This window comes from Callithrix jacchus, chromosome 4 (genome assembly GCF_049354715.1).
Source record: "Callithrix jacchus isolate 240 chromosome 4, calJac240_pri, whole genome shotgun sequence".
In the NCBI taxonomy this organism is placed as follows: domain Eukaryota; kingdom Metazoa; phylum Chordata; class Mammalia; order Primates; family Cebidae; genus Callithrix; species Callithrix jacchus.
In genome coordinates, this window is record NC_133505.1 from 154,141,781 (window position 1) to 154,168,411 (window position 26,631).

The 26,631-nt window shown below is 33.0% G+C and overlaps 1 protein-coding gene across 13 annotated transcripts in view; it reads left to right on the forward strand.

Annotated features, from left to right (window-relative positions):
* STXBP5 (syntaxin binding protein 5) overlaps positions 1–25,609 on the forward strand; it is a 179,612-nt gene extending 154,003 nt beyond the window's left edge. For 8 of the 13 annotated variants that reach the window (XM_078370267.1, XM_078370268.1, XM_078370269.1 and 5 more), the window contains 5 exons: positions 1,306–1,675; positions 1,974–2,139; positions 8,785–8,896; positions 17,930–18,150; positions 19,887–20,897. In XM_078370267.1, the coding sequence (XP_078226393.1) occupies positions 1,306–1,675; positions 1,974–2,139; positions 8,785–8,896; positions 17,930–18,150; positions 19,887–19,928 (911 nt within the window). In that variant the 3' untranslated portion in view covers positions 19,929–20,897. Of the gene's footprint in view, positions 1–1,305; positions 1,676–1,973; positions 2,140–8,784; positions 8,897–17,929; positions 18,151–19,886; positions 20,898–23,054; positions 23,202–24,227 lie in introns of those variants that run through there. The other 5 variants (XR_013534616.1, XR_004742141.3, XR_013534618.1 and 2 more) reach the window with 2 other exon arrangements.
* Positions 25,610–26,631: the final 1,022 nt, after the last annotated feature.

Genomic DNA, 26,631 nt, shown 5'->3' on the forward strand with positions numbered 1-26,631 from the left:
TCAAATTTTAATTTATATAACAGATACTTTAAGTGTGTCCCATTTAGGCTTGGACACATATGTAGCATTTGGGACATACTTATACTAAAAAGCATTCATTGTTTATCTGAAATTCAAATTGAAGTACGTGCTCTATTTTATACTGCAGCCTTACTACAGATAAAACATAAATGCCAAGCGGAAAGGAAAGAATATTTTTTTCTTTTAAGAAAAGTTTTGAGAGAACATCAGGAACTCGTTTTCTTAGAAATAAAAGAAAATAATATACGGACAAAATACTGCAAGCTATAAAACCTTATATAAGTTCAAAATGAAACATGAAGTCTTTAAGAACTGAATGCTAACTCAGTTATCTACCCTCCCTTCCATTCTATTGATGTTATCAGTTTACTCAGAAGTGAGCATAAAGCATATTTGTACATTATCAATGATACAGGGGAAAGGGTATCATTAATTGAAATAAGTCTAGAAATGTAGCCTCTAGATTAAGATGATAAACTGACCGAAATAATGCCTTAAGTATATCTGACATTTGTTGTAAATCATTTAAAAGGAATTATGATTTTAGAGGTAATGATTACAAATATGTGGATTTTTTTTCTCATTGGCCATCTAGATCAGTACTGTCTATTAGAAATGCAATGCAGAGCCACATAAATAATTTTAAATATTCTAATAGTCACATTAAAAAAGTAAAAAAAACAGGTGAAATTAATTTTAATAACATTTAGCCCACTGTATCCTAAATACTGTCATTTTAGCATGTAATTATTAAAAATTACTAAGGTGTTTTACATTTAGCTTTTTGGAGTTCTAAAATCTTCAGATGTGGCATGTGCTTTACTCTCGCCACACGCTGCAGTTGTTCATCACACTTTGGACAAGGCGCATTCCCAGTGCTCTGCAGCCACATGTGGCCTCATACTGACTGTTCCAGGTGCTGTCCACTTGCTCTCCTGCTGACTGGTAGTGCACTTGCTGGGTGTAAGAGAAAACAGTTCCAGATATTCTAGCATGTCATTTGTTTATTCATTTAAAGACCAGATACATGTTTGCAAAATGTATTATATGTAATTAAATTGTGAGTGATCATTAGTGGCATTTATCTATTTGGAGCATGTTAAGTTGATATCTTTTTCCAGACTCGTAAGTATCATGCTTAAGATCTGAATCCTGTCAATGAGCCAGTTTTCAATTCAATATGCATTCAACATATTTTTGAGTATCTGCTATCTGTCAAAGTTAGAATAAACATGTTTACTCTGTTAAGATATTTAAGTTATTTACTAGACTTCTATATTTTAGGTACTATATTGAGGTTAAAAGGTGCAATCTTGAGAATGGCGTTTCTGGATACCACAGGCTGTTTAATACCACCTGCATATGAACCCTGGAGAGAACACAATGTTCCGGAAGAAAAAGATGAAAAGGAGAAACTGAAAAAACGGCGGCCTGTATCAGTATCCCCCTCCTCTTCTCAGGAAATTAGTGAAAACCAGTATGCAGTGATATGTTCTGAAAAGCAAGCAAAAGTAATCTCACTGCCAACCCAGAACTGTGCTTATAAGCAAAATATTACAGAGACCTCATTTGTGCTTCGTGGAGATATTGTAGCATTGAGTAACAGTATCTGCCTTGCTTGTTTCTGTGCCAATGGACATATAATGACTTTTAGGTAAGAGTTAGATATTTTTTAAACACAGTTATAGCATTTCCTCCCTCAGGTTATACTACAGAATTGTTTAAAAGAAATGCTTTTTTTTTTTGTTTATAGCCTTAGACTCTGAGAATTTACTTTGATTCAGTAAATAGTGAACAAGTATATGAGGAGTATAAACCATTTTTTTATCTCCCACTCAAGTATACAAACTAAATCATAAGATTTGTAAGGACTCTGCCATTTTTAACAGTGATAGTATGTTCAAGACTAAAACCTACCTTATTATTAACAAGTTTTTAATTTTTTTCTCAAGTTTGCCAAGTTTAAGGCCTCTATTGGATGTATATTACTTGCCCCTTACCAATATGCGGATAGCCAGAACGTTCTGCTTTACCAACAATGGACAAGCATTATACCTTGTTTCACCTACAGAAATCCAGAGACTTACTTATAGTCAAGAGACCTGCGAAAATCTTCAGGTAATTAATAGAAATATTACTATAATTTCTCCAGAGGTAAAGTATTATCTGAGGGCTCTTATACTATCTGTCCCTTACTCTCGTGGAAGTATACAAGTGAGCCTACATGGGAAAATCCGAACCATTGAATTAGACTTTAAGAGCACATGCTTTGAGACTTCCATGATGAAAAGTATTATCTTCAGACATCTGCTATAAGAGCAATTTCGTCTTACTAATCTATATCTGTCTTGCCAGTGGTGGCAGAGAAATATGAACTGTTACCTGCATTTTATACCTACTCTCCACATAGAATAAATATCTATTACACACACACACACACACACACTCCTTTTTAAAGAAGTGGGTTAATGTGAAAATAAATGAGTCTATTTTAGGGCAAATTTTGTAATCCCATCTCCTATTCTGTTTATTCACAGGATATTTACACATAGAAGAAAAAATATTATTTGATAGTTTTCCTCTGAATATTTTGGTTGATCTTTTTTGAGAGACTATATGCAAATTCTTTACTTATGGAACTGTGCCCTTTTTTAAGTATTTGAGTGTTGTATGTGCTTCTGTGTGTATTTGCAATGATCAGTTTAGCTTTACTTTCCAAAGTAGAAGTGCTCTGGAAATCTTGAGCTAAAATATTGATTGATATTTGATATTTAGAGGAAGTCACTATCTAGAAGAACGTTATAATGAAAGTTTTTTCAATTAATTAGTCCTGTTTTACACATTGATGAATTTGAATTTGTGGCTTATTATTTTTAGAACATGAGCTTCAGAGTCAAGAAGGCTGAATTCAGGTCCTTCCTGTTAACTATGTAATTATGTGGTCATAGACAAGTTACTTAATGTCTCTTAGTGTCATCTTTAAAATTAGCATGGGAATAGTATCTCAGAGGATATGGTATGGATTAAAGGAGACAGTGCTTAGCATAGTGCCCCTGGTACAGAGAGTGCTTAATAAATGTCATATGTTGTTGTCCTCATTGTGTTATTATTTCAGTAAACTATACTGTACTGGAAACTTAGTCCTGAGTAATATTGTAAACTTTGAGAGTAAAACAAAGTTACATATCTGACATTTTCGATTTAAATTTCCATTTACATTTGGATGAAAGTAATTGTTCAAAGATTCCTAAGAATCTGAAGTGAAGGATAAACCTTAAAATTTTCCTTTTAGCATTTCTTTTCACTAGCAAAATGTTATGTTAAGAAATAATATGGACAAGTGAATATTTTCTTAATTCATTTCCATCTGAAATGTGGTCTTAACTCAACTGCTCAAAAACCTAAACTTCATTTTTGGGGGATTAATTTATTCTATGTTTTATTCTATAATTTATTCTATGTCAATGTTTTCTTCAGTTATTCTTAATAGCAGCATAGTTTTCTTACTTATGTTTAAATGATGTAATCTTTTATTAGTAAACTATATTTGAAACTATCTGCTATGTGCCTTCATGATACAGAGATAAACAAAAAAAAAACAAATAGACTCTCTTGAAGGAATTTGTGATAAAATGTTTACTTTGGGCAATATTGACATGTTATTTACCTCCGTATTTTTAGTACCCAGAAATAATGCCTTGGTAAAAATCTGTTGAAGAATACTATGAACTTGATAAATACTATATACCTTGGTTCCCTGAGTATCCTTTTACATTGTGCATTCATTTAGCTTTAGCCAAAAATAAAAAATAAAGAAGATGCCTACAAACATTTGTGAAGTTTCCAGCCAAGATGGAATAGGGACCTCCTGCCTGAAACAACCTAAAAAAAGGCAGACAGAACTCATGAAACAATGGTTTTCAAATTACTGGACATCAGGCAATGAAGGAAAGTAATCTCTTACAGATAGGAAACAAAGAAGGTATCCCAGCTTTAATGCCTTAATACAGTTTTCAGGACATAGCACAGGGCAAAGGTACAGAGGTAAAGCCTGGCAGAGTTTCCAAGTTGAAGAGGCAGGAACAAGAGTCTCGGGGAACCAGGTAAATTCAAGAGAAAAGAGCTACAAAGAGAAGGAACCCTGGAGATGTGCAGAGTTTCCTGAATATACAGTACGTGCTATTCACCATGTACATGTGACTAAGCTTTCTGAGCAGAAAAAGAACCATTTGAAAGGAATAGAGGATTTGTAGAAACCATGCCAGGAACAGTGCGTGTTCCCAACAACCAGATCGGAGAAACCCATAATTTGTGTGGATATTAGTTTCTTGAGGCCACAAACTTGGTGGCCAAAACCAGTGGAAACTTACTTGCTCATACTTGTAGAAGCCAGAGGCAAAATCAAGGTGCTAATAGGGTCTTGCTTGCTCTGGAGGCTCTAGAAGATCATTATTTATTGCCCCTTCTAGTGGGAGCTGCTGGTGTTCTTTGACATTGGGCTACATCACCAAAATCTCTGCCTTTATGGCCACATTACCTACTCATCTTCTGTGTGTCAAAATTTTCTCTGCCTCTCTCTCTTGAAAAGACACTTGTAATTGGATTATAACCCATTAGATAGTCCAGAATAATTTCCCCAGAGCAAGATATTTAATCACATCTGCACAGACTCCTTTTTTTTGCCAAGTCACATTTGTTGGTCCCTGAGATTAGGACCTGATATCCTTGGATGATCGTTATCAGCCACTGCTCCAGCTATGCCTAACAAATTGCAAAAGCAAGATTCAAAAGGATTCAAATGTTTTCTGTCAGAAATTCAAGAAAACTTAAAGGAAATAAAAAATATTTAGCACCCAATGGGGTAAAAATTGCAATGTCTGGTATCCAGTCAGTTACCAGGCATGCAAAGAGACAGAAAAACATGACCCATCATGAGGATAATAATCAATAGAAACCAAACCAGAACTGATATGCATACCAGAATTAGTACACCGAAGGATATTAAAACAATTATAACTGAGTTCCATATGTTCAAACAGTTAGAAACATGGACTATCCAAAAATAAAATCAAACTTCTAAAGATGAGAAACTATAGTGTTTGAGGTGAAAAATATGCTAAATGTCATTAACGGCAGATTCAGCATTACAGAAGAAAAGGCAGTAAACTTGAAAGTGCAGTAACAGAAAAAAAATAACAGTGTTTGAACATGACAAACTTAGAGTACTAAACCACCTGTATTAGAAAAGAAGGAAGTCTGAATGCAGTATCAACTTTCACTTTAAGAAATTGAGAAAAGAAAATTAAACTGAAACACAAGAAAAAAATAAATTTCCAAGTGGAAAGCAAGGAAACAATAGAAGAACATCAATGAAACCAAAACCAATAAAATTGATTTCAAGCCATACAAAGAAAGAAGTTACAAATTATTATCAGTAATAAGAGAAGTCTTATTACTATATATTCTATAGATATGAAATGGATAAAAAGGGAATATTATGAACAACTTTATGCCAGAAATATTTGAAAACTTAGACAAAATGGACAAAGTTCACGAAAGACAAATAACCAAGGTTCACTGAAGAAAAAACAGATAACCTAAATAGTCCTGAATCTATTAAAGAAATTGAAGTTGAGTTTAGGAAACTTGGACCAAGAAACTTCCAGGCCTAGATGGCTTCAGTGATGAACTCTGTCAACATTTCAGGAAGAAATAACACCAGGTCACAAACTTCTTCAAAAACTGAATCAGGAATGCTTCCCAGCTTGTCCTATGAAGGAAGCATTAACCTGACACCAAAATTAGACCAAGTCATTATAAGAAAAGAAAACTACAATATAAACTAGTATCTCTCACAAAGCAAAATTTATAAACAAATTTTTTGCAGATTGAATTTAGCAACGTATCAAAGGGATAATAAATACATTATGACAAAATGAGTTTGAAACAACTAAGTAACTTTGGTAAGCACCTCAGGATTATAATTTATAAACAAAACCCCAAATAATGGCTATATACAACTAATGATAGTTGAACTGTTTAGCTTCTCATCTATACCATGTATTCAGTTTGAAGTTTATTGCTGTGCTTGTCCTGGAGATACTTCTTTTTTCAGATTCAATAATCTTACAATATAAAGTTTTCTTAAAATGATTAAAATCAGTGATTATTTGATACACTATAAAGGACTTTATAGTAATAACGAAAGCCTATACATTGACTCATTCATGAAATTAGTCCTAAATTTTACCACCAAACTTTTTAGGTCACATGCAAGACAAACGATATGCAAGAGTCGAAAATCAGACAAGTATATTTATTTCTGAATATTCATATTTTAGATGATTTAAGTCCAAGGTCTTGTTTCAGAAATACTGTCTACTATGAACAGATTGAGCAAGATCACAGAAATTACAAATTATTAGATTTCACCAACATTTACTAGTCATTATTATTAATCATTCTAAATACTATATTTACTTATAATCAAATCCTTATTTAAATACAAGTGAAAAAATGCCAATACGTATTATTTTATGTATTTCTCCAAAACTTTAATATTAAGACTGCAGATAATCTAGACTCTAAGAAACATTTGAATTTTCAACTTCCTTTAAAGATGTCTGTTCATAATATTAACCCATGGATAAATGACTTGTACTTTTATATTTGGATTCATCTCTATGTGATAGATTTTTGTATCTGCACATATACTATTGATGTCTACTCCTGGCACTTTATATGCTCATTATCTTTCATCCTAGTAATGTTCCCAAGAGGCAGTTTTTATTATCTCCCCTTTTTAAAGTTGAAGAGACCATTCCTTTGACATACTAATTTGACTAAGAGTCTTCTGTTAGTAAAAGTCAGAAAATGAGAATCAAATCCAGGTCCATCTGGTTTCAAAGTTTATACTCATTCTGCTACATAGAATATAATGAATATAAAATGGTGTTTTTATATTTCTTACTTTACCTTTGTCAAATTGTAAGCTAATTGAACACTAAATAATTAGAAATGTAAACCATAATTCTAAAATAAGGTAAAAATTTTTAAAAAGCATACCTTTAAACTGTCACTATTTACATGTTATATTATTATTTTGGTTTAGCATGAGACACCCAAATGATAGCTGTGTTGCCATTTTTTTTTTTACTGTTATAACAATTTAATACATACAGTTTAAATTGGGATCTGTGAAATACAGTTTTAAAAAGATTTAAAATATGCCTAAATTGCTTCTGTTATTAGTTTAACATAAATTTCAATATGATAATAGATATCGGTATATTCTATGGTGGGTTTTAACAAGTTTAATTTATTGAATTCAGAAAGTGTTTTATTCCAGGTTTATTACATTTTATAAAAATCCAGAGGAAAGAAACTAAAAACATAAGTGCTTCAGTCCACTTTACTCTTATAAATAAAACTGTTGTGTAGTGTTAATAATTATCTCCTTCTATTTGTAATCTAAGTGAAGGGATAACACTAATATGGATATGCCTAAAAGAAAACCTGAACATCCCTTACCAACCTTCTTAGCCCAGCGCTAAGGAAGCAACCCTGAAAAATACTTGTAGTCCAACTATAATGATATAATAATACCATGGTATAGCAGAACTCCTACCTGGGGTCAATAGTGTACTTGCCCTTATATCATAATTATTTCTCTTTCAAGAGCGAAATGCAATCCCAGGGCCTTAGTGTATTTTAAATTCACTACTATATCCTCCCAAAGTTGTCTTGTAAATAAATGTTGCTACCATTCTTTTCTTAAAAAAAACTCTTCTTTTCTCTTTATGTGTTATCAACAAAATCAGTAACACATCAGCAATCTTACTTCTCTCTTGACTGACTTTTATCATTTCTGTACTCTGAAAAATATTGACAGTAATTTCAGAAAAAGTACAAGGAAGACTTCCATCTCTCTGCCAGATTTCTGAAAGTCCAGGTGTATGTTGGCATAATTCTCTTTCTAGCATGTGTTTATGAGAAAAGAAGTAGGTATCTAAATTACAAATTTCTGACTCAGCTAAAGGTTATAATTACAAAACTATATATCATCATTATTACACTGGACTTTTATACTTGCTGTTAAAAAGTTTTCTTCTTTCTAGCCAGGCATGGTGGCTCACGCCTATAATTCTAGTACTTTGGGAGGCTGAGGTAGGTGGATCACTTGAGGCCGGGAGTTTGAGACCAGCCTGGCCAACATGGCAAAAACCTGTCCCTACAAAATACAATAATTACAGACGCATGGTGGCATATGCCTGTAATCCCACACTATCACAGCTACTCAGTGGCTGAAGCACAAGAATCACTTGAATCCAGAGGCAGAAGCTGCAAGTGAGCCAAGCTCATGCCACTACACTCTAGTCTGGGTGAGGAGGTAAGCCTCAGTCTCAAAAAAAAACAAGTCTTCTTTCTAATGTAATTATTAATCTTATCAATTCATGAGTTATAAGAAAATTTCATCTTAAAGATTAGAATCTCCTGAGTCTTAAGCAAAAGTACTGTCTGCCTAAAATGCAAATAAAGAAAGTAATCTAGTGAAAGGAGCAAGCAGCAAATAAGTCTTAGTTTTAGAAACTTACTGTTTGAATAAGTTGGTATGTTCTGTATCTGATCATGGAACATGTGCTCATTAATTGTGAATCTCAACAGGTAATGTTATAAACTTAAAGAGTTTACATTGATAATTCTGTTGATTATAGTTTAGTTTCCCTGAAATTTTAACAGTTACGATTTGTTTTGATTTTAAAGGAAATGTTGGGTGAACTCTTCACTCCTGTAGAAACACCTGAAGCACCAAACAGGGGATTCTTTAAAGGCTTATTTGGAGGTGGTGCACAATCTCTTGACAGAGAAGAACTATGTAAGTTGATTTATTTGATTTGGATAATACATCTATAAAACAGAAATAAGCCATAGAAATTTTTCTTACACCTATAAATTATGTTCACTTTTTTTCTCTTTGTCACAATAATTACTATTTCCTTGTTTTAACAAATACATAAAATTATTTTCTGTTATTCTATCCCAAATTAGGAAAATCTTTTACTCGAGGAACCAAAATAACTTTAGATGGCTAAAAAGTAGTATTCACTACTTTAAGTAAATAATTTAGAAAGTACTTTCTTTATTTTCAGTAAATGCGATGTTATTTTACTGCTATGATTTTCTTTAACTGATAACCTTAACTTCGAAAACGGTTTTACTTTAACATTTAATCTATCTTTCAAAACCACTAAGACTATTCTAGTTCATTTAAACTTCATCATAAAATAAACCTTCTGGTTTGTTTACTACCTTCCACATAGTTGATACAAGTTAATAGTTTGTCTTTGAATGAACTAATGAAATCAGTGAATGCTTGACCTTTCTTATAAATGGAAGCTACTGTCTATACTTAGAATTTTTTTTGTTTTTCGCTAAAATATTTAGAATTGTTGTTTCATGTTCATTTGACTAATTAGAAAAACTGTAACATTAAATAGCAGTAAGTAGCAGTGCAGTGAATTTTTTTAAAAAAACTTACCTGAAAGATTGGTCTATAGTTTTTAGGTTAAAAAATGAAGACTGTTAAAGTCAGTGGGGACTGATACTTTGGAATAAAATTCTCACTGAGGAAAACGTGTAAAGTTATATGAAACTCAGAAAACCTATTTCTAAAATTTCTTTAAAACATCAAAGAAGTAATACTATAGTAAGGATTTTTCAAGAACACTATCCATGAGGAAAGACAGAAGCCCTGCGTGGAGAGTCTGGGAACTTGGGACTCTGACTCTGCAGTACTTTGCTAACTAGGCTAAGGTACCAAGCTGTGCGAGGGCTAGCAAGATGGGCTCCCCTCGCTGGCAAGAGTGGGGACCCTGAAGTAATTCCTGCTATTTGCAAAGACTCAGAGTATGGGTGAATTGGGAATAAACTACCCACCTCCCCTCCACACACCCACAGGACTTTTAGCTCGGCTTCAAATATCTCTAAAGTCTTCAATGTTAATTACAGGGTTTTTTTAGACTGCTAGAGTCCATAGATCCTGGCAGAAGCAAATGGAAAAAAAAAAAAAGATCTCAGAAAGAATATAGCATATTCCAAGTGCTCAAACTATCTCTACAAATAATTTTTCAAATATGTAGTCATAGATAACCAGGAACACTAGGAATCAACAGCATGATTAATGAAACAGAAAAGGCAAAAGGATAGGTACTTCAAATATTGGAATTATCAGACACAGACTATAAAATAATTATAAATAATTATTGTGTTCAAGATGATAAATATCATGCCTGAACATTGTATCAGGTAACTGAGAACTGTAAAAGTCAATAGCAGTAGATGTGTAAAAAACCAGAATGAAATTCTAGACCTGAAATATTAAATTAACCCATTGGATAGGCTTAACTACAAATTAGACAAAAGTGAAGAGAGAATCATGTAACTTAAAGATAAGTTAGGATAAATCATCCAAAATGTAGCACAAACAAACACAAAACATGTCAGAAAAGATTAAAAAAAGAAGTTGCTGTGAGAAGATTTAACATGTTTAGACCTATATGTGTCCTCTATAAACAACGTACATTTCTCTCTATTTAATTAATTAATGTATTTTTAAAGGCAAGGCCTCAAATTCCTAGACTCAAGCGATCCTCCTGCCTCAGCTTCATGAGTAGTAGGTGGGTCTAGAGGTGCATACCACCACTAAGTTTTTAAATTTTTTGTAGAGATAAGGTCTTGTTATGTTGCCCAGGCTGGTCTCAAACTTCTGGTCTCAAGCAACCCTCCCAGCTAAACTTTCCAAAGTGCTGGGATTATAGGCATGTAATCCCATACATATATATGTAGTATATAAATTGTGTGTGTGTGTGTGTGTGTGTGTGTGTGTGTATGTATAAATGTGAGAAAACTTTTTAGAATTGATAGATGATAGTGATCCACAGATTTCAGAAGCTTAATTCCAATGACTTTAAAATTTTTCAGTTAGCTAATCTCATTAATATATAGTACACCAGAGACAGAGAAAATCTTTAATGTGGCTAGAGAAAAATTACAGATTTTTTTAACAAATAGAGACTGATACATGACTTCTCAACAGCCACAGATGGTAAGATGATCTTCTGTATATTGACAGAAAGTGATAGCTATATTTAATCCATAATTCTATACACACAAATTCTTTAAGAATGAGACATTTTTAGACAAATAAGTAAACCTTACACCACTAAAGGGGATTCTGAAGGGTACACATCAGATGGAAGGAAAATAATCTTGGATGGGATGTCAGAGACACAGAAACAGTGATTTGGAAAGAAAGTAATATATGGATAATATAATTAATCTTTAGAAACTGCAAAACAAAGATGTATGTATAGTATGTGTATACACACATACACAAACAATAATATGGCCCAAAGTATGTCATAACATTAAGGAGTTTAGAAAGAGTAAATGAATTTAAGGTGATCTGAGATTCTTGAATTTTGTGGGAAATTAGTAAAAAGTATTCATTAGCATTGATAAGTTAAGGACATATGTAATTTATAGGATAACCTGTAAAACTTAGAAAAATAAAACATAACTTCCATATGAATAGCAGGTAAAACAGTCTTACCAAGACAAAGCAAAAAAAGAGAGAATACAAAACAGGTGGGATAAACAGATAGTATATAAAGCATGGTAGATTTAACTCAAATATAAATAATGGTAGTAAATGTAGCAGAATAAACATTTCAGCTAAAAGACAAAAATTGTTAGACTGAATTTGTAAAGAAAAGAAGGCCGGGTGCTGAGGCTCATGCCTGTAATTCCAGAACTTTGGAAAGCTTAGCCAGGAGGGTGCTTGAGACCAGGAGTTCAAGACCAGCCTGGGCAACATAACAAGACCCTGTCTCTACAAAAAATTTAAAAACAGTGGTGGTATGCACCTGTAGACCCACCTACTCATGAAGCTGAGGCAGGAGGATCACTTGAGCCCAGGAGTTTGACCAGAGCAAGACCGTCTCTAAAAATACATTAATGAATTAAATAGAAAGAAATGTACATTGTTTATAGGGGGTGCATATAAAACCTAAGGACACGCAAAGGTTGACATTTTAAAAAATGGAAAAGCATAAACACAAATGAAGAATCAGCTGTCAAAGAATTTATGAGCATTGGTATGCCAGTAAAGCAGTACTTAAGAGTGAAAATTGTAATCTTAAATACGTCTTAGTGTTTGGAAAAAAAAAAAAGCATGAAAGTGAGTGAACCCAGCATTCATCTCAAAAAGTTAGAAGAACAGCAAAATAAACCAAATAAAGAAGATGAAGATATTTAAGAAATAGTAAAATGCAATAGAAAAATTAACAAAGCTGTCTTAGTTCAGGCTGCTATATCAAAATACCATAAACTGGGTGGCTTGTAAACAACAGAAACTTATTTCTTACAGTTCTGGAGGTTGTTAAGTTTGAGATCAAGGTGCCAGCAGGATTCAGTTGTTTGGGGACCCTATTCCTGGTTTTCAGACAGCCTTCTGGCTGCATTCTCACATGAGGGAAAGAGAGCAAGCTACCTCTCTGGCCTATTTTTAGGGGCTCTAATCCCATTGATGAGGACAATACCCTTATTACCTCACAAAGGCCCCACTTCTGACATTAAATTAGGGAGGGATTATATTTTAACATATGAATGGGTGGGGGGTAGGGGGGAACAACTATTCAGTGCATAACAAAAGCCAGTTGATTATCTAAGAGTCTAATAAAAATGATACCCTCTAGTGAAACCAAGCACAAAAAAGGAAATGCACAAGTAAATGCTATTAGGAATGAAAAAACAAGGAATAACACTGAAGTTCAAAATAAGAATGTAATATGTAACTTAATTTTTCTAGGAATTTGTTTATTTTACCAATTATAACAGTGAAAATGGACAATAAGATAAATTTAAAAATGCTAATAGTACTATAACTATCAGACATGGAAGCCATCATTTTAAACTTCTCTATAAGTAAACTTCTGGTACAGATTGTGCTTTCTTAATATTTCTCCCAAATATTTAGGGAAAAATAATTCAACTCCCACACAAACTCTAAGACAGGAAAAAATAGGAACACTCATCAACTCATTTTGTGAGGCTAACACAACCTTGATACCAAAAACCAAAGTAGTATTAGGAAAAAAACAAAGGCAAATATTATTTAAAGAGAGAAAGTCTGAAATGAAATATTAATATAGCAAATAATATATAATAAATATAATATACCGAGACCAAGTTTGGTTTGTATCATGAATTCAAAGTTGATTTATCATTTTAAAAAATTCAGTATCCATTCCTGATAGAGATTTCTAGAAAGTAAATTGCAAATATCACTCTTAATGCAGGAACATTAAATGAAATTCAAAACTTTTACTTTAAAATTAGGAATGACACATAACCCCCACTATTACCACATACATTCAGCATTCTTTTCAAGTCCCTAAAGGATGTGGAAAGGGAAGAAAAAATAAACAAGTACTATAATAGGAAACAGAAAACAAAACAGTCATACAAATGATTTGATGACATATTTAGAAAAACCAAAAGAATCTATAGGTAAATTGTTAGAAATAACAGGTTACCAAACTTACTAGATGTAATCATATACAAAAATGATGTTTAATTTGTATTAATCAGAAAAAATGAAGTGTTTAAAATTACTATTTGTGTCAGTTGCTGCTATAACAAATTACCACAAAATTACTAGCTTAAATGAACCCAATGTATTACCTTATAATTCCATAGGTTAGAAATCAACACAGGTTCCCTGGGCTGTGTTTCTTGTTGGAGGTTTCAGGGGAGAATCCATTTTCTTCCCTTTTTTAGCTTCTAGAGGCCATCTACATTCCTTGGCTTCTAGTCCCATTGTTAGTATTCAAAGCCAGCAACCTTGCATATATTATTTTTCTTAAGCCACATCTCTCTCCACCCACAGCTGGGAAAAAAATAAAAAATAAAAATGAATTTAAAAAAAAAAGTCTTTGCTTTTAAGGACCCATGTGATTAGGTTAGGCTCACCTAGATAATGCAGGATGAACTCTGTGTCTGAGTCCTTAGTTACATCTGCAAAGATCCTTTTCCTATGTAAGGTTTCCTATGTAAGGTTCCAGGTATTAGAATGTAGCCATCTGTGGGGGAAGGGGTCCTCCTATAGTACTTTTTTACTATTCTGCCTACCTGCCATAGTACTTTTTTTAAATTCGGTACCTAGAAATAAATCATAACATGGTTAGAATCTCCATGGAGAAAGTAGAAAATTAGAAAACTTTGTTGAGAGAAGTTAAAAAAGATTCAAACAAACAAATGAGTGTGCCATGTTCATGGAATGGAAGACTCAATAAAAGATACCTGTTCTCTCAAAACTGATGTGTGTATGTACATATATACACATACACACTTAATGCATTTCTAATCAAAATCCTTCCAAAAATGTATAGCTAATTCTAAATTTTTTATGCATATTCAAAGAGCTCTTACCACTTCTATTTTACATAGTAATGGAGGCTTTAGTCAGGGAAATTAGGCAAGAAAAGCAAGTAAAAGGCATGCAAATTGGAATGGAAGAAGTAAAAGTACCTCTATTTGTAGATCATGTAATCTTTTATATGGACAATCCGAAGGAATCTACACAAAAATAATTATAGCTAATAAACAGTTTCAGCAAGGCTGCCGAATACAAGATCAGTATAGAAAATGAATTGCATTTCTATACACAAGCAATGAATAATTCAAAAATAAAATTAATAAAATAGTTTTATTTATAGTAGTATCAAAAAGATAAACCCACATAGAAATAATTTAACCAAAGAAGTATAAAACATATACAATAAAAACTTCAAAATATTATTTTAAGAAACTAAGACCTAAATCAGTGGACCAACATCTCATGTTTATGGAGGAGACTTAACATTGTTAAGAGAGCAGTATCCACAAATTGAGCTACACATTTAACACAGTCCCTGTCAAAATCACAACTTTTTTTTTCAGGAAGCAACAAGCTGTTCTTAAAATTCATATGAAAATGCAAAGAATTCAAAATAGCCTCACACACACACAAAATATTGAAAAAGCTGGAGGGACTCAAACATTCCAGTTTCAAAACTTATTATAAAGCTATAGTCATTAAGACAGTGTGGTACTGACATAAAGATAAATAAATAGAGTCCAGAAATAAGCTCGTACATTTATGGTCAATTGATTTTTTTTTACAAGGATGCCAAGAAAATTATATGGCCAAAGAATTATCTTTTCAACAAGTGATATTGGAATAACTTGATATTCACCTGCAAAAAAAAAAAAAAAATGATGTTGGGCCCCAACTTTACACTACACACAAAAAATAACTCAAAATGGTTCAAATATCTCAATATAAGAGGTAAAACTCTTAGAAGAAAACAGGTATAAATTTGTGTAACCTTGGATTACGCAGTGGTTTCTAAGATGTGACACCTACATCTCAAGCAACCAAAGGGGAAAAAGAAAAGGTTGATTGGCATTTATCAAAATTTAAAACTTTATGCTTGAAACATACTATCAAGAAAGTGTAAAGATGATCCAAAGAATGGGATAAAATGTTTGCAAATTACGTTATCTGGTATCAGATTAGGTCTAGTGTCCAGAATATATTAAGAACTCTTGGCCGGGTGCAGTGACTCACGCCTATAATCCCAGCACTTTGGGAGGCCGAGGAAGGTGGATCACAAGGTCAAGAGATCAAGACCATCCTGGTCAACAAGGTGAAAGCCCATCTCTACTAAAAATACAAAAATTAGCTGGGCATGGTGGTGCGTGCCTGTAGTCCCAGCTACTTGGGAGGCTGAGGCAGGAGAATTGCTTGAACCCAGAAGGCAGAGGTTGTGGTGAGCCGAGATTGTGCCATTGCACTCCAGTCTGGGTAACAACAACGAAACCCCGTCTCAAAAAGAAAACAAAAGAACTCTTAAAACTCAATAATGAGAAGACAAATAGACCAATGTTTTTAGGTGGAGCTGTGTATTAGTCTATTCTCATGCTGCTAATTAAAGACATACCCAAGACTGGGTAATTTATAAAGATAAAGACATTTAATGAACTTACAGTCCCACATGGCTGGCGGGGCCTCACAATCATGGCAGAAGGCCAAGGAGGAGCAAAGGCGTATCTTACATGGCAGCAGGCAAGAGAGCATGTGCAGGGTAACTGCCCTTTTATAAAAGCATTAAATCCGATCTTGTGAGATTTACTCAATATCATGAGAACAGCATGGGAAAAGCTGCCCCCATGATTCAGTTACCTCCCACTGGGTGTCTCCCATGACACATGGGGATTATGGGAGCCACAATTCAAGATGAGATTTGGGTGGGGACATAGCCAAACCATATTAAGCTCAATAGATATTTATCCAAAGAAAATATACCAACGACAAATAAGTGCCTGAAAAGGTCTTCAACATCACTTGTCATTAGGGAAATGCAAGTCAAATCTACAATATGATACCACTTTAACACTTACTAGGATGAATGTCATCAAAAAGATTCACAATAACAAATATTGGCAAGGATGTGGAGATATTGGAGCCCCCATACATTATTGGTCGAAATGTAAAATGGTGCATCGTCTTTGAGAAACTGACTGATGGTTCCTCAAAAAATTAAACATGTAGTTATCACATCCAGCTATTCTGTGCCTACACATATACCCAAGAAAATTGAAAACATGCATTTATCCAAAACCTTGTATAAATGTTTATAGTAGCTTTATTCACATAGCCAAAAAGTGGAAACAATGCAGATGTCCATCAACTGATGAATGAATAAGCAAAATATACTTTATCCATAAAATATGTTATTCAGCCATAATAAAGGATGCATGCTACAACATCAGTAACCTTTGACATTACTCTCAGTGAAAGACCCAGCTACAAAAAGCCACCTATTACAGGAATCCATAATAAAATGCTCAGAATAGGCAAATTTATAGAGGCAGAGAGTAGATTAGTGATTGACAAGAACTGCAAAGAGTGGGGGAATGGAAAGTGACTGCTAACAGGCATGGAGCTGCTTTTGCAGTGATGAGATGCTCAGGAATTGGTGATGGTGATTCACAGCCTTGTGAATTAAGTAAAAATCACCAGTGTATTCACTTTAAAGAAGCAAATGTTGTGGTATATGGGTCACACTTAAAGAAAAAGGAAGGAAAGAAATGTAAGCTGAGGAACCAGGAAAACTGGGATTGGCCTTTAAAGAATTTAAGCCGTTTGCAGTGATCTAAGTGGTAGATAAAAAGCATCTGGATACCAAAGGGAAAGAAAACAGTCCATCCCAAGATCTTTTGAAGGAAAAATGTCATCTATTTTGTAAGTGACAAGAAAAATGGAAAAAAAGGAAACAATATAGCATACCTACAATTTTTGGAGACTAAAATAGACTACTGAATAAATTCTTCATTTCTCTTTACTTCTGAGCCCAAGCATAGTATATTTTAAGTAAGAGGAAGTGTGGAGTAAATAATCAAATCTGTATATTTAAATTTAAATCTGTATATTTGAAGCTAAATCTCTTTCATTTTTTCTCACACAAGAGCAGTTTTTGCCATTATATAAGTTGGTATCAATATACCCATTATTTGTTTCATTAAATATTTACTATCTCCCTTTTTATATAAGTCTTGCTGTATGAACTAGTATAGAATGTTTAATGTACATTATGTTTTCTGATGTTTAAAAAAGTATCTAAAATTATTAAACCAATCATAACAAAAGAAAGCATGTATTAAGCATATTTCACTTTACAATTTTATTTCAATTATATTACCACTCAATCCAAAAATTGTATTTTAATGCTATCTTGTAGTAGGATTTTATATTAGTAAAATGTTTGTGTTTTGAGTTAGTCTCTTGTTCATCAAATTTTTTCAGTTGGAGAGTCATCCTCAGGAAAGGCTTCAAGGAGCCTTGCACAGCATATTCCTGGCCCTGGTGGCATTGAAGGTGTGAAAGGGGCAGCATCTGGAGTTGTCGGTGAATTAGCACGAGCCAGGTTGGCACTAGATGAAAGAGGGCAGAAACTCGGTGATCTGGAAGAAAGAACTGCGGCCATGTTATCAAGTGCAGACGCATTTTCCAAACATGCTCATGAGGTAAGACCCTCAAGCAGATACTTGAACAAAAAGCCCTAGGTAAAGCAAGTGTGAATGTTGTTTTATTTTTATAGCTATTGTATTTCTACACCCATGAATTTGCATATATTCATTGGACAAGTGCAAGTTCCTGATTTTTGCTACCAAAGGGAACCATTACAGGAATGTATCTTCAATAGCCTTTGGTTTCATATTATAAGGTTATAAATTTTGAAAGAACCTGCTCACTTTCAGGCTTTTGGTAAGCAAAGCTAGCAGCTTTGCAACTATTTCTTAAGGAATGCAATACCAATGTTAATTTTTCTTAATGCCTCAGTGTCTGCTGCTACCTTGTCCTACAGAAATAAATAATTTGCCTCTTTGAATCTTCCAGGTAGATATAAATAACCAAAATTGACAAACCTTTTTATTTAAATAAACAATACTACGTCCACCTTGCGGACCAATTCATACAGACGAGTAGAGATGCATTTTGCAATGAAGTTCCTCTTGATGGACCTAGGAAGTCATGGTAGAGCTCAGAAACGCATGGTGTAAAGTAGGGGTCCCTGACTGGTCCCCTTACACCACATCATGCTCTTAAAAAGCTGAATTTAAAAGCCTTTAGGGGAAATAACACATTTTTCATTTTGACACACAGGCCTGCTTCTCCTTGATGCTTTATACTAGGTTACTTCACACACCTAGTTCCTAGGCTGGCCCTTGAGGACACATTGAATTTGTCTGAAAAAACAATTTTAAGGTTGTTTTCTAACTTGAGCACCCAATCTGTAGTGATAGCTCTTTTTTAAATTTTTAAATCAAAAGTCATTTCTTCCTTGGGCAAAAATGTGGAAACCTAGAATGCATGAAGAGGTAACTTGACCTGGAAGATACTTGTCTAGGGCTTCAGAGAGATTCAGACATCCTTTATGATACTTGTACTATACCCACAGGCACCTCAGTTACAGGCTAGTGGTGGTCAATCTAGGTCAGGATTGTTATTGTCATAACCCTACACCCGATTGTATGATCTCTATGGCAGGTAGCACTTCAGTCAATCTCAGAATATATTCATATTCTGAATATTTAGCAAAGAGTTTAATCTCACACTGGTAGCCTTCCTTTCTACCAAACGTTGTTCTTGAGTCATATTTCAGAGTCTAAGGATGACGGCACATTGAGGTAGTTACAGTCACAGGATCTTGAATTAGACTGCCTGGGCTCAAATTCCAGTTTCACCACTATATTACCTTGAGTAACCTGTAGAAGCTTCAGTTTCATTTATTAAATGGGGAGAAAAACAATGCCTAGCCCAAGAATTGTTGTGACGAGCAAATGAAATCAAGTAGGGAGAGTGTGTCATGCGGTGTCTAGCTCAAGAGTAGATGCTCAGTAAATTTGAGATGGCAGTAGAAGTAGCATTTGCAACCTTTCATTTTCCAGTTCTTCAAGCATTATTTTTAATTTGTAGTACAAAATAAAAATTATCTTTTATGTTACTAGCTTACATCACCAAATTATGTCACATTTCTAAGAAATCTGAGGAACTTCTAGGCTAGTTCTTAATGGATATCATATTTTTTCCTCTAAATAGAATAGTTCTTACTGCTTTCAATAAGTTGATTTGAAGTAAGCAATGTAGTAGCACTACAGAATGTTGCAGAGTGGCATAATGTTTTGGAAAAATGTAGAAATCACTTATAAATATTGTTGTTCTGGCATTTTAAAAACATGTTTTATTTCTTCCCCTTTAGATGATGTTAAAATACAAAGATAAGAAGTGGTACCAGTTCTGACAACCAGAATCCAATAAGTCCAACTTCAGCCGGAAGGAAATATGTTATCCATTTTTATTACATTATTTAGAAAAGTTCACAGTAAAGGGATGTTCATCACTGGATACTGTTCTTTCCTAGCACAATCATGCACTGTTTTACCTCAGTCATATGGCTTTAACTGAGGAGTGTTCACACGGACTCGAAATGGAGTATATAGTGTGTGCCAGTTATGAGTTGACAATTCGGGAACTAAACAGGTCACATGTGACAGATGAAGAAACCAAGGGGGATGCTGAGGAGACATGATGCAGGGACTAATCCTGGATCCATCCTGTATTAAACTTTCATATGCCAAAAGGTTTTATGCCATTTTATCTGCCATCAGTGTTTGACCTGTTTGGGGCGGAGGCAATAAGTCAGAAGTCTTGAAGCTGAAATAGTCATTGGACTGGATTATAAACAGCTGTCTTGGACTTTCCCTCTCTTAAAGCTGACTGGTCATCAGTACCATTAGTGAAAAAGAAACAAACTGTTATCATATGTTTAGACAGATAAGCTGAATGGTGGGCTTTAAATAAAAAAACATACACATATTTGACTTGTGTATGAGCTACTCTTGGATTCTTGTTATTATAGACTTGTATTTAGTTCATATTTTGTCAAAAGCAAAACAAGAAGACACATCACTTTTCATTGAAAAGAAAAGTGTAGAGCATGACTGAATTGCTCATCATTCTGGGAGTTTCCATGTAGTGGCCATGCAGTGTGGAAAGTGAGAAAACCTCCATTGTGGTGAGGAGAATACTTCAGTGTCCTTTGTCCTTGTTCTCATTAATTCAGCTAAAAGTGGATTTGACCAAAATAATACTGGTTAAATTTGTAGAAATGTCGAAATTCGCTATGTTTTTAATTTTGCTTGAATTTTTATAAAATGTTTAACCAAATGTACCTTTGCATTCTTTAATTAAAATTGCTTAAAAAAAAAAACTTTCATCATTTCAGTAAAATGCTCAGCTCCCTTTTTAAAATGCCCTTTATTTGCTAACAGTTCCAATACACTCAGGTGATGAGCCACTTAAATCTTAGTGCACATGCTATCGCATGGAAAATTACAAGCATCTGTTGTCAATAATTATCTGTGTAAGAGTTTAGTCTGATGACCTACAAAATACTTTCTGTAGAAATATACTATAAATCTGTACACATATCCTTTCAGGGTTTTAAAAAGCCAAAAAGAAAGGAAAATATGTACACTGTGATAACTAAATTATTTCTGTATTGGAATATAATACAGTTCAAGACCAGCAATGGACAATGAATGATTGTTTCATAGAATAGCATTACAGACAGGAAAGAACCACCTAACAGATCTAGAAGTGAGCAATCTCAGAATACAGACTAATTTGAGATTATTATTGATTGTTTTTAAAGCAACCAAGCAGAAGCAAAATGGAAGCATTAAAATTAATGTTAATGAAATTTAAATATTGTCTTCTATAAAAAATTGCTTTAAATAATTTTGTTTTTTCATTAAGAGAGAATCAGAACACAAATTGATAGTAAACAAGATGGTTGTTTTTCTATTCCATGTGATCACTAAAGAATATGTAGGCCATCTTAACTTTTTCATACAGTCTGTTATGCATATTTTCCTCTACTCTTCCTTAATAAAGCTTTTATGTTTACATGTTATAACGTGCACTACCAGATACAAAAGTTTACATCAAAGTTTACTTCAAATATCATTTGGTAGGGACTAAATATAATGTGATAGAGATAATTGATCAGGCCAAAAGAAATATTTTTAAAATAAGTCCTTTTCAAAAGTTTTTGAGTTTATAGAAAGTACCAATGAATAACATATTTCTGTTTAGTTAATGTCAGCTGTCTGAACATTCAGCAGTTTATAAATTGCTTAATTTGTGTTATCTATTATCCAATAAACCCATCATTCCATGATATGTCACAAGAAGTGTTAGGTCCTATTTTAAGGTACAGTTTTGTGAATGTCATCAATAAAATCAATAGTTATGGATTTGAAGAAGTTGAGAAGCATTATGTAGATTAATATACTGGTTGGTTCTGAATCTATGTGGAAGGTCATATTAGCTGCAATTATTTAATTTGCTGTGTTGTGTTACATACACAAATATATTTGTATATTAACTTCATTTTTACTGTTATTTTTTCTGTTGTATACAAAATGAACTAATCTTGTCATTATTTTCAAATATAGAAATACATACATTTACCTTAAATGGATTTCCAAGATTTTATAAGAAAATCTTAAATCAGTGTTTTGAGTTATTTTAATTTTTAAATTAAACTGCAAATCATGCACAACAAACTAGAGACTCAGTTAAGATTAGAAAGCTTACATTATGTTGAGTGTAGGAAATAAGCTTCTTAGCATTATGCTTGATTCAGTCTGTAGATAAGACAATCTGCAGTAATAACTAACCCAGGGAATTTGTGGCAATTTGAGAGGTAACATCTCTGTTTTTTTTTTTCTTGTTAAATACAGAAAGTAATAGTCACCAGCAAGCCACAATTTCAGGAAAACTGACCAAAAAAAAAAAAAGTCAAAATAGAAAATATCAGAAAAATGAAACGTTTTTGTGTGCCCTCTCCATATCCTCAACATTGTTTTGTTGCATTAGTCCTTGACTCTAAAATCATTGAAGTATTCATGATTAGTAGTTTGTAAGCAGGAAGTGGTTTTTCTGTATGTAACATATATCCAGTTCATTTCAGTTTTCAAGCTAAAATCCATATATATTTGCTGAGAAAGTTATTTGAAATCTTATATTCTAACAAATTCTATACATTACATCCATTTGAAGTTTTGCATCATCTTAACACTTTCGCTTTGCATTTTAATTGTACAAAGTGTTTCCAAAAAATGGTTATAGATTGGACTGAGCTATTACTAACTTCTCAATTTGACTTTTTATGGATGTGAAAAATGCTGCTACTTGTCTATGTTATTATGTGTAAGTATATTACAATTTAATTAAGTACAGTAGTTTAAAGTAAGAAGTTTTTTTTTTTTCTTAGAACTTCTTAACTGTAGGTTCCTCTGAAGCTATTTCATGTAGATATGTGAGTGTTTTAAACAAGTCTGAAAGTGTTACATACTTTTAGGTTATAGGAGTGCTGGGGAGACAGCTGAGGAAAGGAAGAATACGTGGAAGACGCCACGGAGTTCAGAGTTTTACCCTGAGTTCTATATTCCATATATGTTTTGCTTAAGGCATTTCTCATGTGACATTAGAAAAGCTATATCCAAAGGTAAATTTTTTTGTGGCAAAGATTTATTTTACACTTTAACTTTTGGGATTTTATTTGTTTCTGCAAAATAAGGAGCACTGAATTTTAAACTTGAATTTTTTCTGCACTTTTTTAGGTAATGAAACTTTTTATTATCATTTAATTCACATTGCTCAGTTTAAACCAAGTAATACATGTGTATAAAACATACCAAAATCATGAATATGCTGCTAGCTGTACCTTAAACAAACTGATCAGTTTTAAAACCTTTAATAGGGTTTTATATAGGTTAAAAAATAGTAAAATAATCTGCTGTATGTTTCAGTGTTCTTGGTCTTAAATTATTGCAACACTTTCAGATTTGTTTTAAGATCATACAGTAACATATTTATACATACTGCTAGAAAATATACTTTTAGTTTTAAAATGGAATTTTTATAAATGTACTTTAATTTTAAAAATGGTGAACTTGTTAAGTTTAAGTCAAAGTACTTAAAAAGTATGTATATTATCCATACAAAAAGTTATGTTTTACACTTATAATAAGAAATATTGGTATCTCATATCGAGATACAATTAATTTTAAAAAATCATACATCATTTAAAAATCTTCACACATGAACCGGAAAGATATCACTTCTGTGGTTTAAAAAAACCCTCTATTGAGCATTTTCAAATATTAATTTTATTTTGGGGGAAAATGCCCACAACAATAATTGCAAGATCTTTCTCAATAGCTTCAGCTTGCTGTTGGATGCCTACCTTAACTATTGTTTAAAAATATAGATATATATAGATTATATATATATATTTAAAATAGTTTTCCAGGTATTTTCTTCTACCTTTTTTAAAAATAAATTTCCAAAAATCAAAACAGAGTTTATGTATTTTTGTCAATGAAGGTTTTTATTTTATAGTTTATAGAATTTGTTCCTTATCAGTTTGATACTTGATCAATATTCTTACACTTTTTAATCTGTATTTATTTTGGGGAAAAAAAAAACTCCTATATCTTAAATGTCCTTTTTTTTTTCTTTTCCCTTTTAGGGTATTTGTTCTCTTGGATTGAAATTTATGCCCACAGATTTTTCTTTTCATTTGAAAATGAATGTGAAGATACTGTTTACAGCTTTTGTTAATTGCACTTTTCGTCACTCTGATCAATTTCTTGTAAAGTGCTATGGCAATTATTTTTCCTGTGAATATTAATGATTTCACTACGGCCTCAGAAGTTTTAAAAAAGGTCTGTAGACAGAAAACAGTTGTTGCAACCAAAACATCCAAAAAAAAGTGGGGGGAGGGGAACTGGCTCACCTTTCTCAGCTCAATTAAATGATTTTAGTAACTTCCCAATTACCAGGGTTATAACATTGCTTTCTTTAGTTACTAATACAGTCAAATTAATTTTTAAAATACAGGCACAATTCATTTACAAATTGAGTACAGTAGTCCAGGGCTACATGTAAGTGCTCTCTTTCTTCTTTACATCAGAAAAATCATGAATGTCAGTTTTGCCAGTATTTTACAATGAGGATCATAGTTTAAAATTTTCTAGTCTATGACATGTAAATAAACCAGTATTAATTTATTGTAGGTTGTTTGACTCAGGCATTTTAAATGGATATAGGTTAATGGCAATGGACTTCTATTTATTTGGTAGTTTGTTTTTTTATACTTTTGCTGTTTGTGTTGTCTACACTTTGCTTCAACTGAAGACAGTGTATGGAGTTGAAAATAGAATCAACATAGCAATGGAAAGCAATGCAAAGAGGGTAAATCATGTTTTAATTTTTTTAACTTTTTTTTTTTTGTAAATAAATAGTACTGTGATACTTTAGGTGTGACCTCTGTTCCACATGATAGAACCAGAAAAACACTTTGCTTTCTAGTTATACTATTGGTTCATTGTAAATGCACTACCAAAAGACAATATGAAAAAGAGCAAGATTAAGTTTTCATAACATTGTCCACTTCAGGGGCAAGCATGCTTGATGCAGAGCTCTAGCTTGTGTATACCTTAAACTGTAACTTGCAGGTGTTTTTTGGTTGCTGCACTTTTTATTTAATCTTGTTCCGTCCCAGTAACTATCTCCAAGGTAATTGCTGGAATATGCATTTTGAAATACGGTTAAAAAAAATATGTGTATTGTTTCATCTAAAAAGAAAAGCACTCTTGCAAACACTAAAAACATGTTTAACTTTGTAGTTATTTTGCATTCCTGTACTTTACAAACTGTCATCACAGCAAAAAGTTTAAAATTAGGTAATGAAATATTTTTGTAAATAAATACCGTTAAGCTGGTATTTTAAAAATGTATTATAAATTAATGTTTCTGGAAAATGTTCATATAAATGTATATGAATGTCTCTTTATGCTGAAGGGCTCTGATTGGGCAAAATAAAATACTCTAATCTCTCCTGAAACTAAACAAGCCCCTTATTCCTGGAAAATTTGTTTTAACTTTTTTCTGAATCATGTAATTAATATATTAATAACCTAAGAAAATAATTGTTAAAACACAGATTTTCACATTTACTGAAAATGAAGCTAATCGTGTAACTCAAGTAACACCAACTATATTTTTCTTGACTATATGTGATGTTTGGTTAAAAACACCTACCCCTGTGTTGGGGTGGATGGAGGGGAGTAAAGGAGACCAGGTGAGTTGAGGAATGAGATCTAAGTGCATGCTTCCTGGCCTTTAGTGTGTACACGAATCACCTGGGGATCATATTGAACGACAGATTCTGATTCAGTGCACTTGAGGTGGGGCCTGATTTTGCATCTCTAACAAGCTTTAAGCTAATGTAGATGCTGCTGGTCTTGGAACATGCTTTGAGTAGCAACGATATGGATAGTTTCCCCGGAGTGTCAGCGTCCAACTACTTGTACCACAAATGTGTATCACATTAGTGAATCTAGAAAAATGTAACTCAAAGAAGACCAAACAGTACTTACCACTGTTTCTATTGTGTTTTAGAATAAAGATGTGGTAGTTCTCTTATTTCATTGAAGGAGTACTAGATTTTGGAACATCTATATTTTTTTATTGTGATGCATGCTTATTCCACGTGGTGGCGGTCTCGTCTCACTGTGTGATCCTTTAGCAAGAAGTGCTTGCGGTACAGTTTTACAGGGAAAAAAACCATAGGCTTTCCAAAGGCTAATTCTCATACTTTTTATCAAGAAAGTTATTAAACATTCTTAGATACGGAAAAGATAATATGTTCCTAAGTTATTATAAAGTTCTGTAGATCATTTGGTACAGTGATCTGGTTTATTATCAGAACAGTTTTCAGTGTTTTTTTAGGAAATAGAGGCATAAAGTGATAAAATTTTAAAAACTGAAGATTTTCTTCATGTCTCTGGTCATGCCTTTTTAAAGTGCATTATATTGGGTATGTCCTGTGTGAACAGTACAGTGCTATCCACTGCTTTAGAAAAATATAT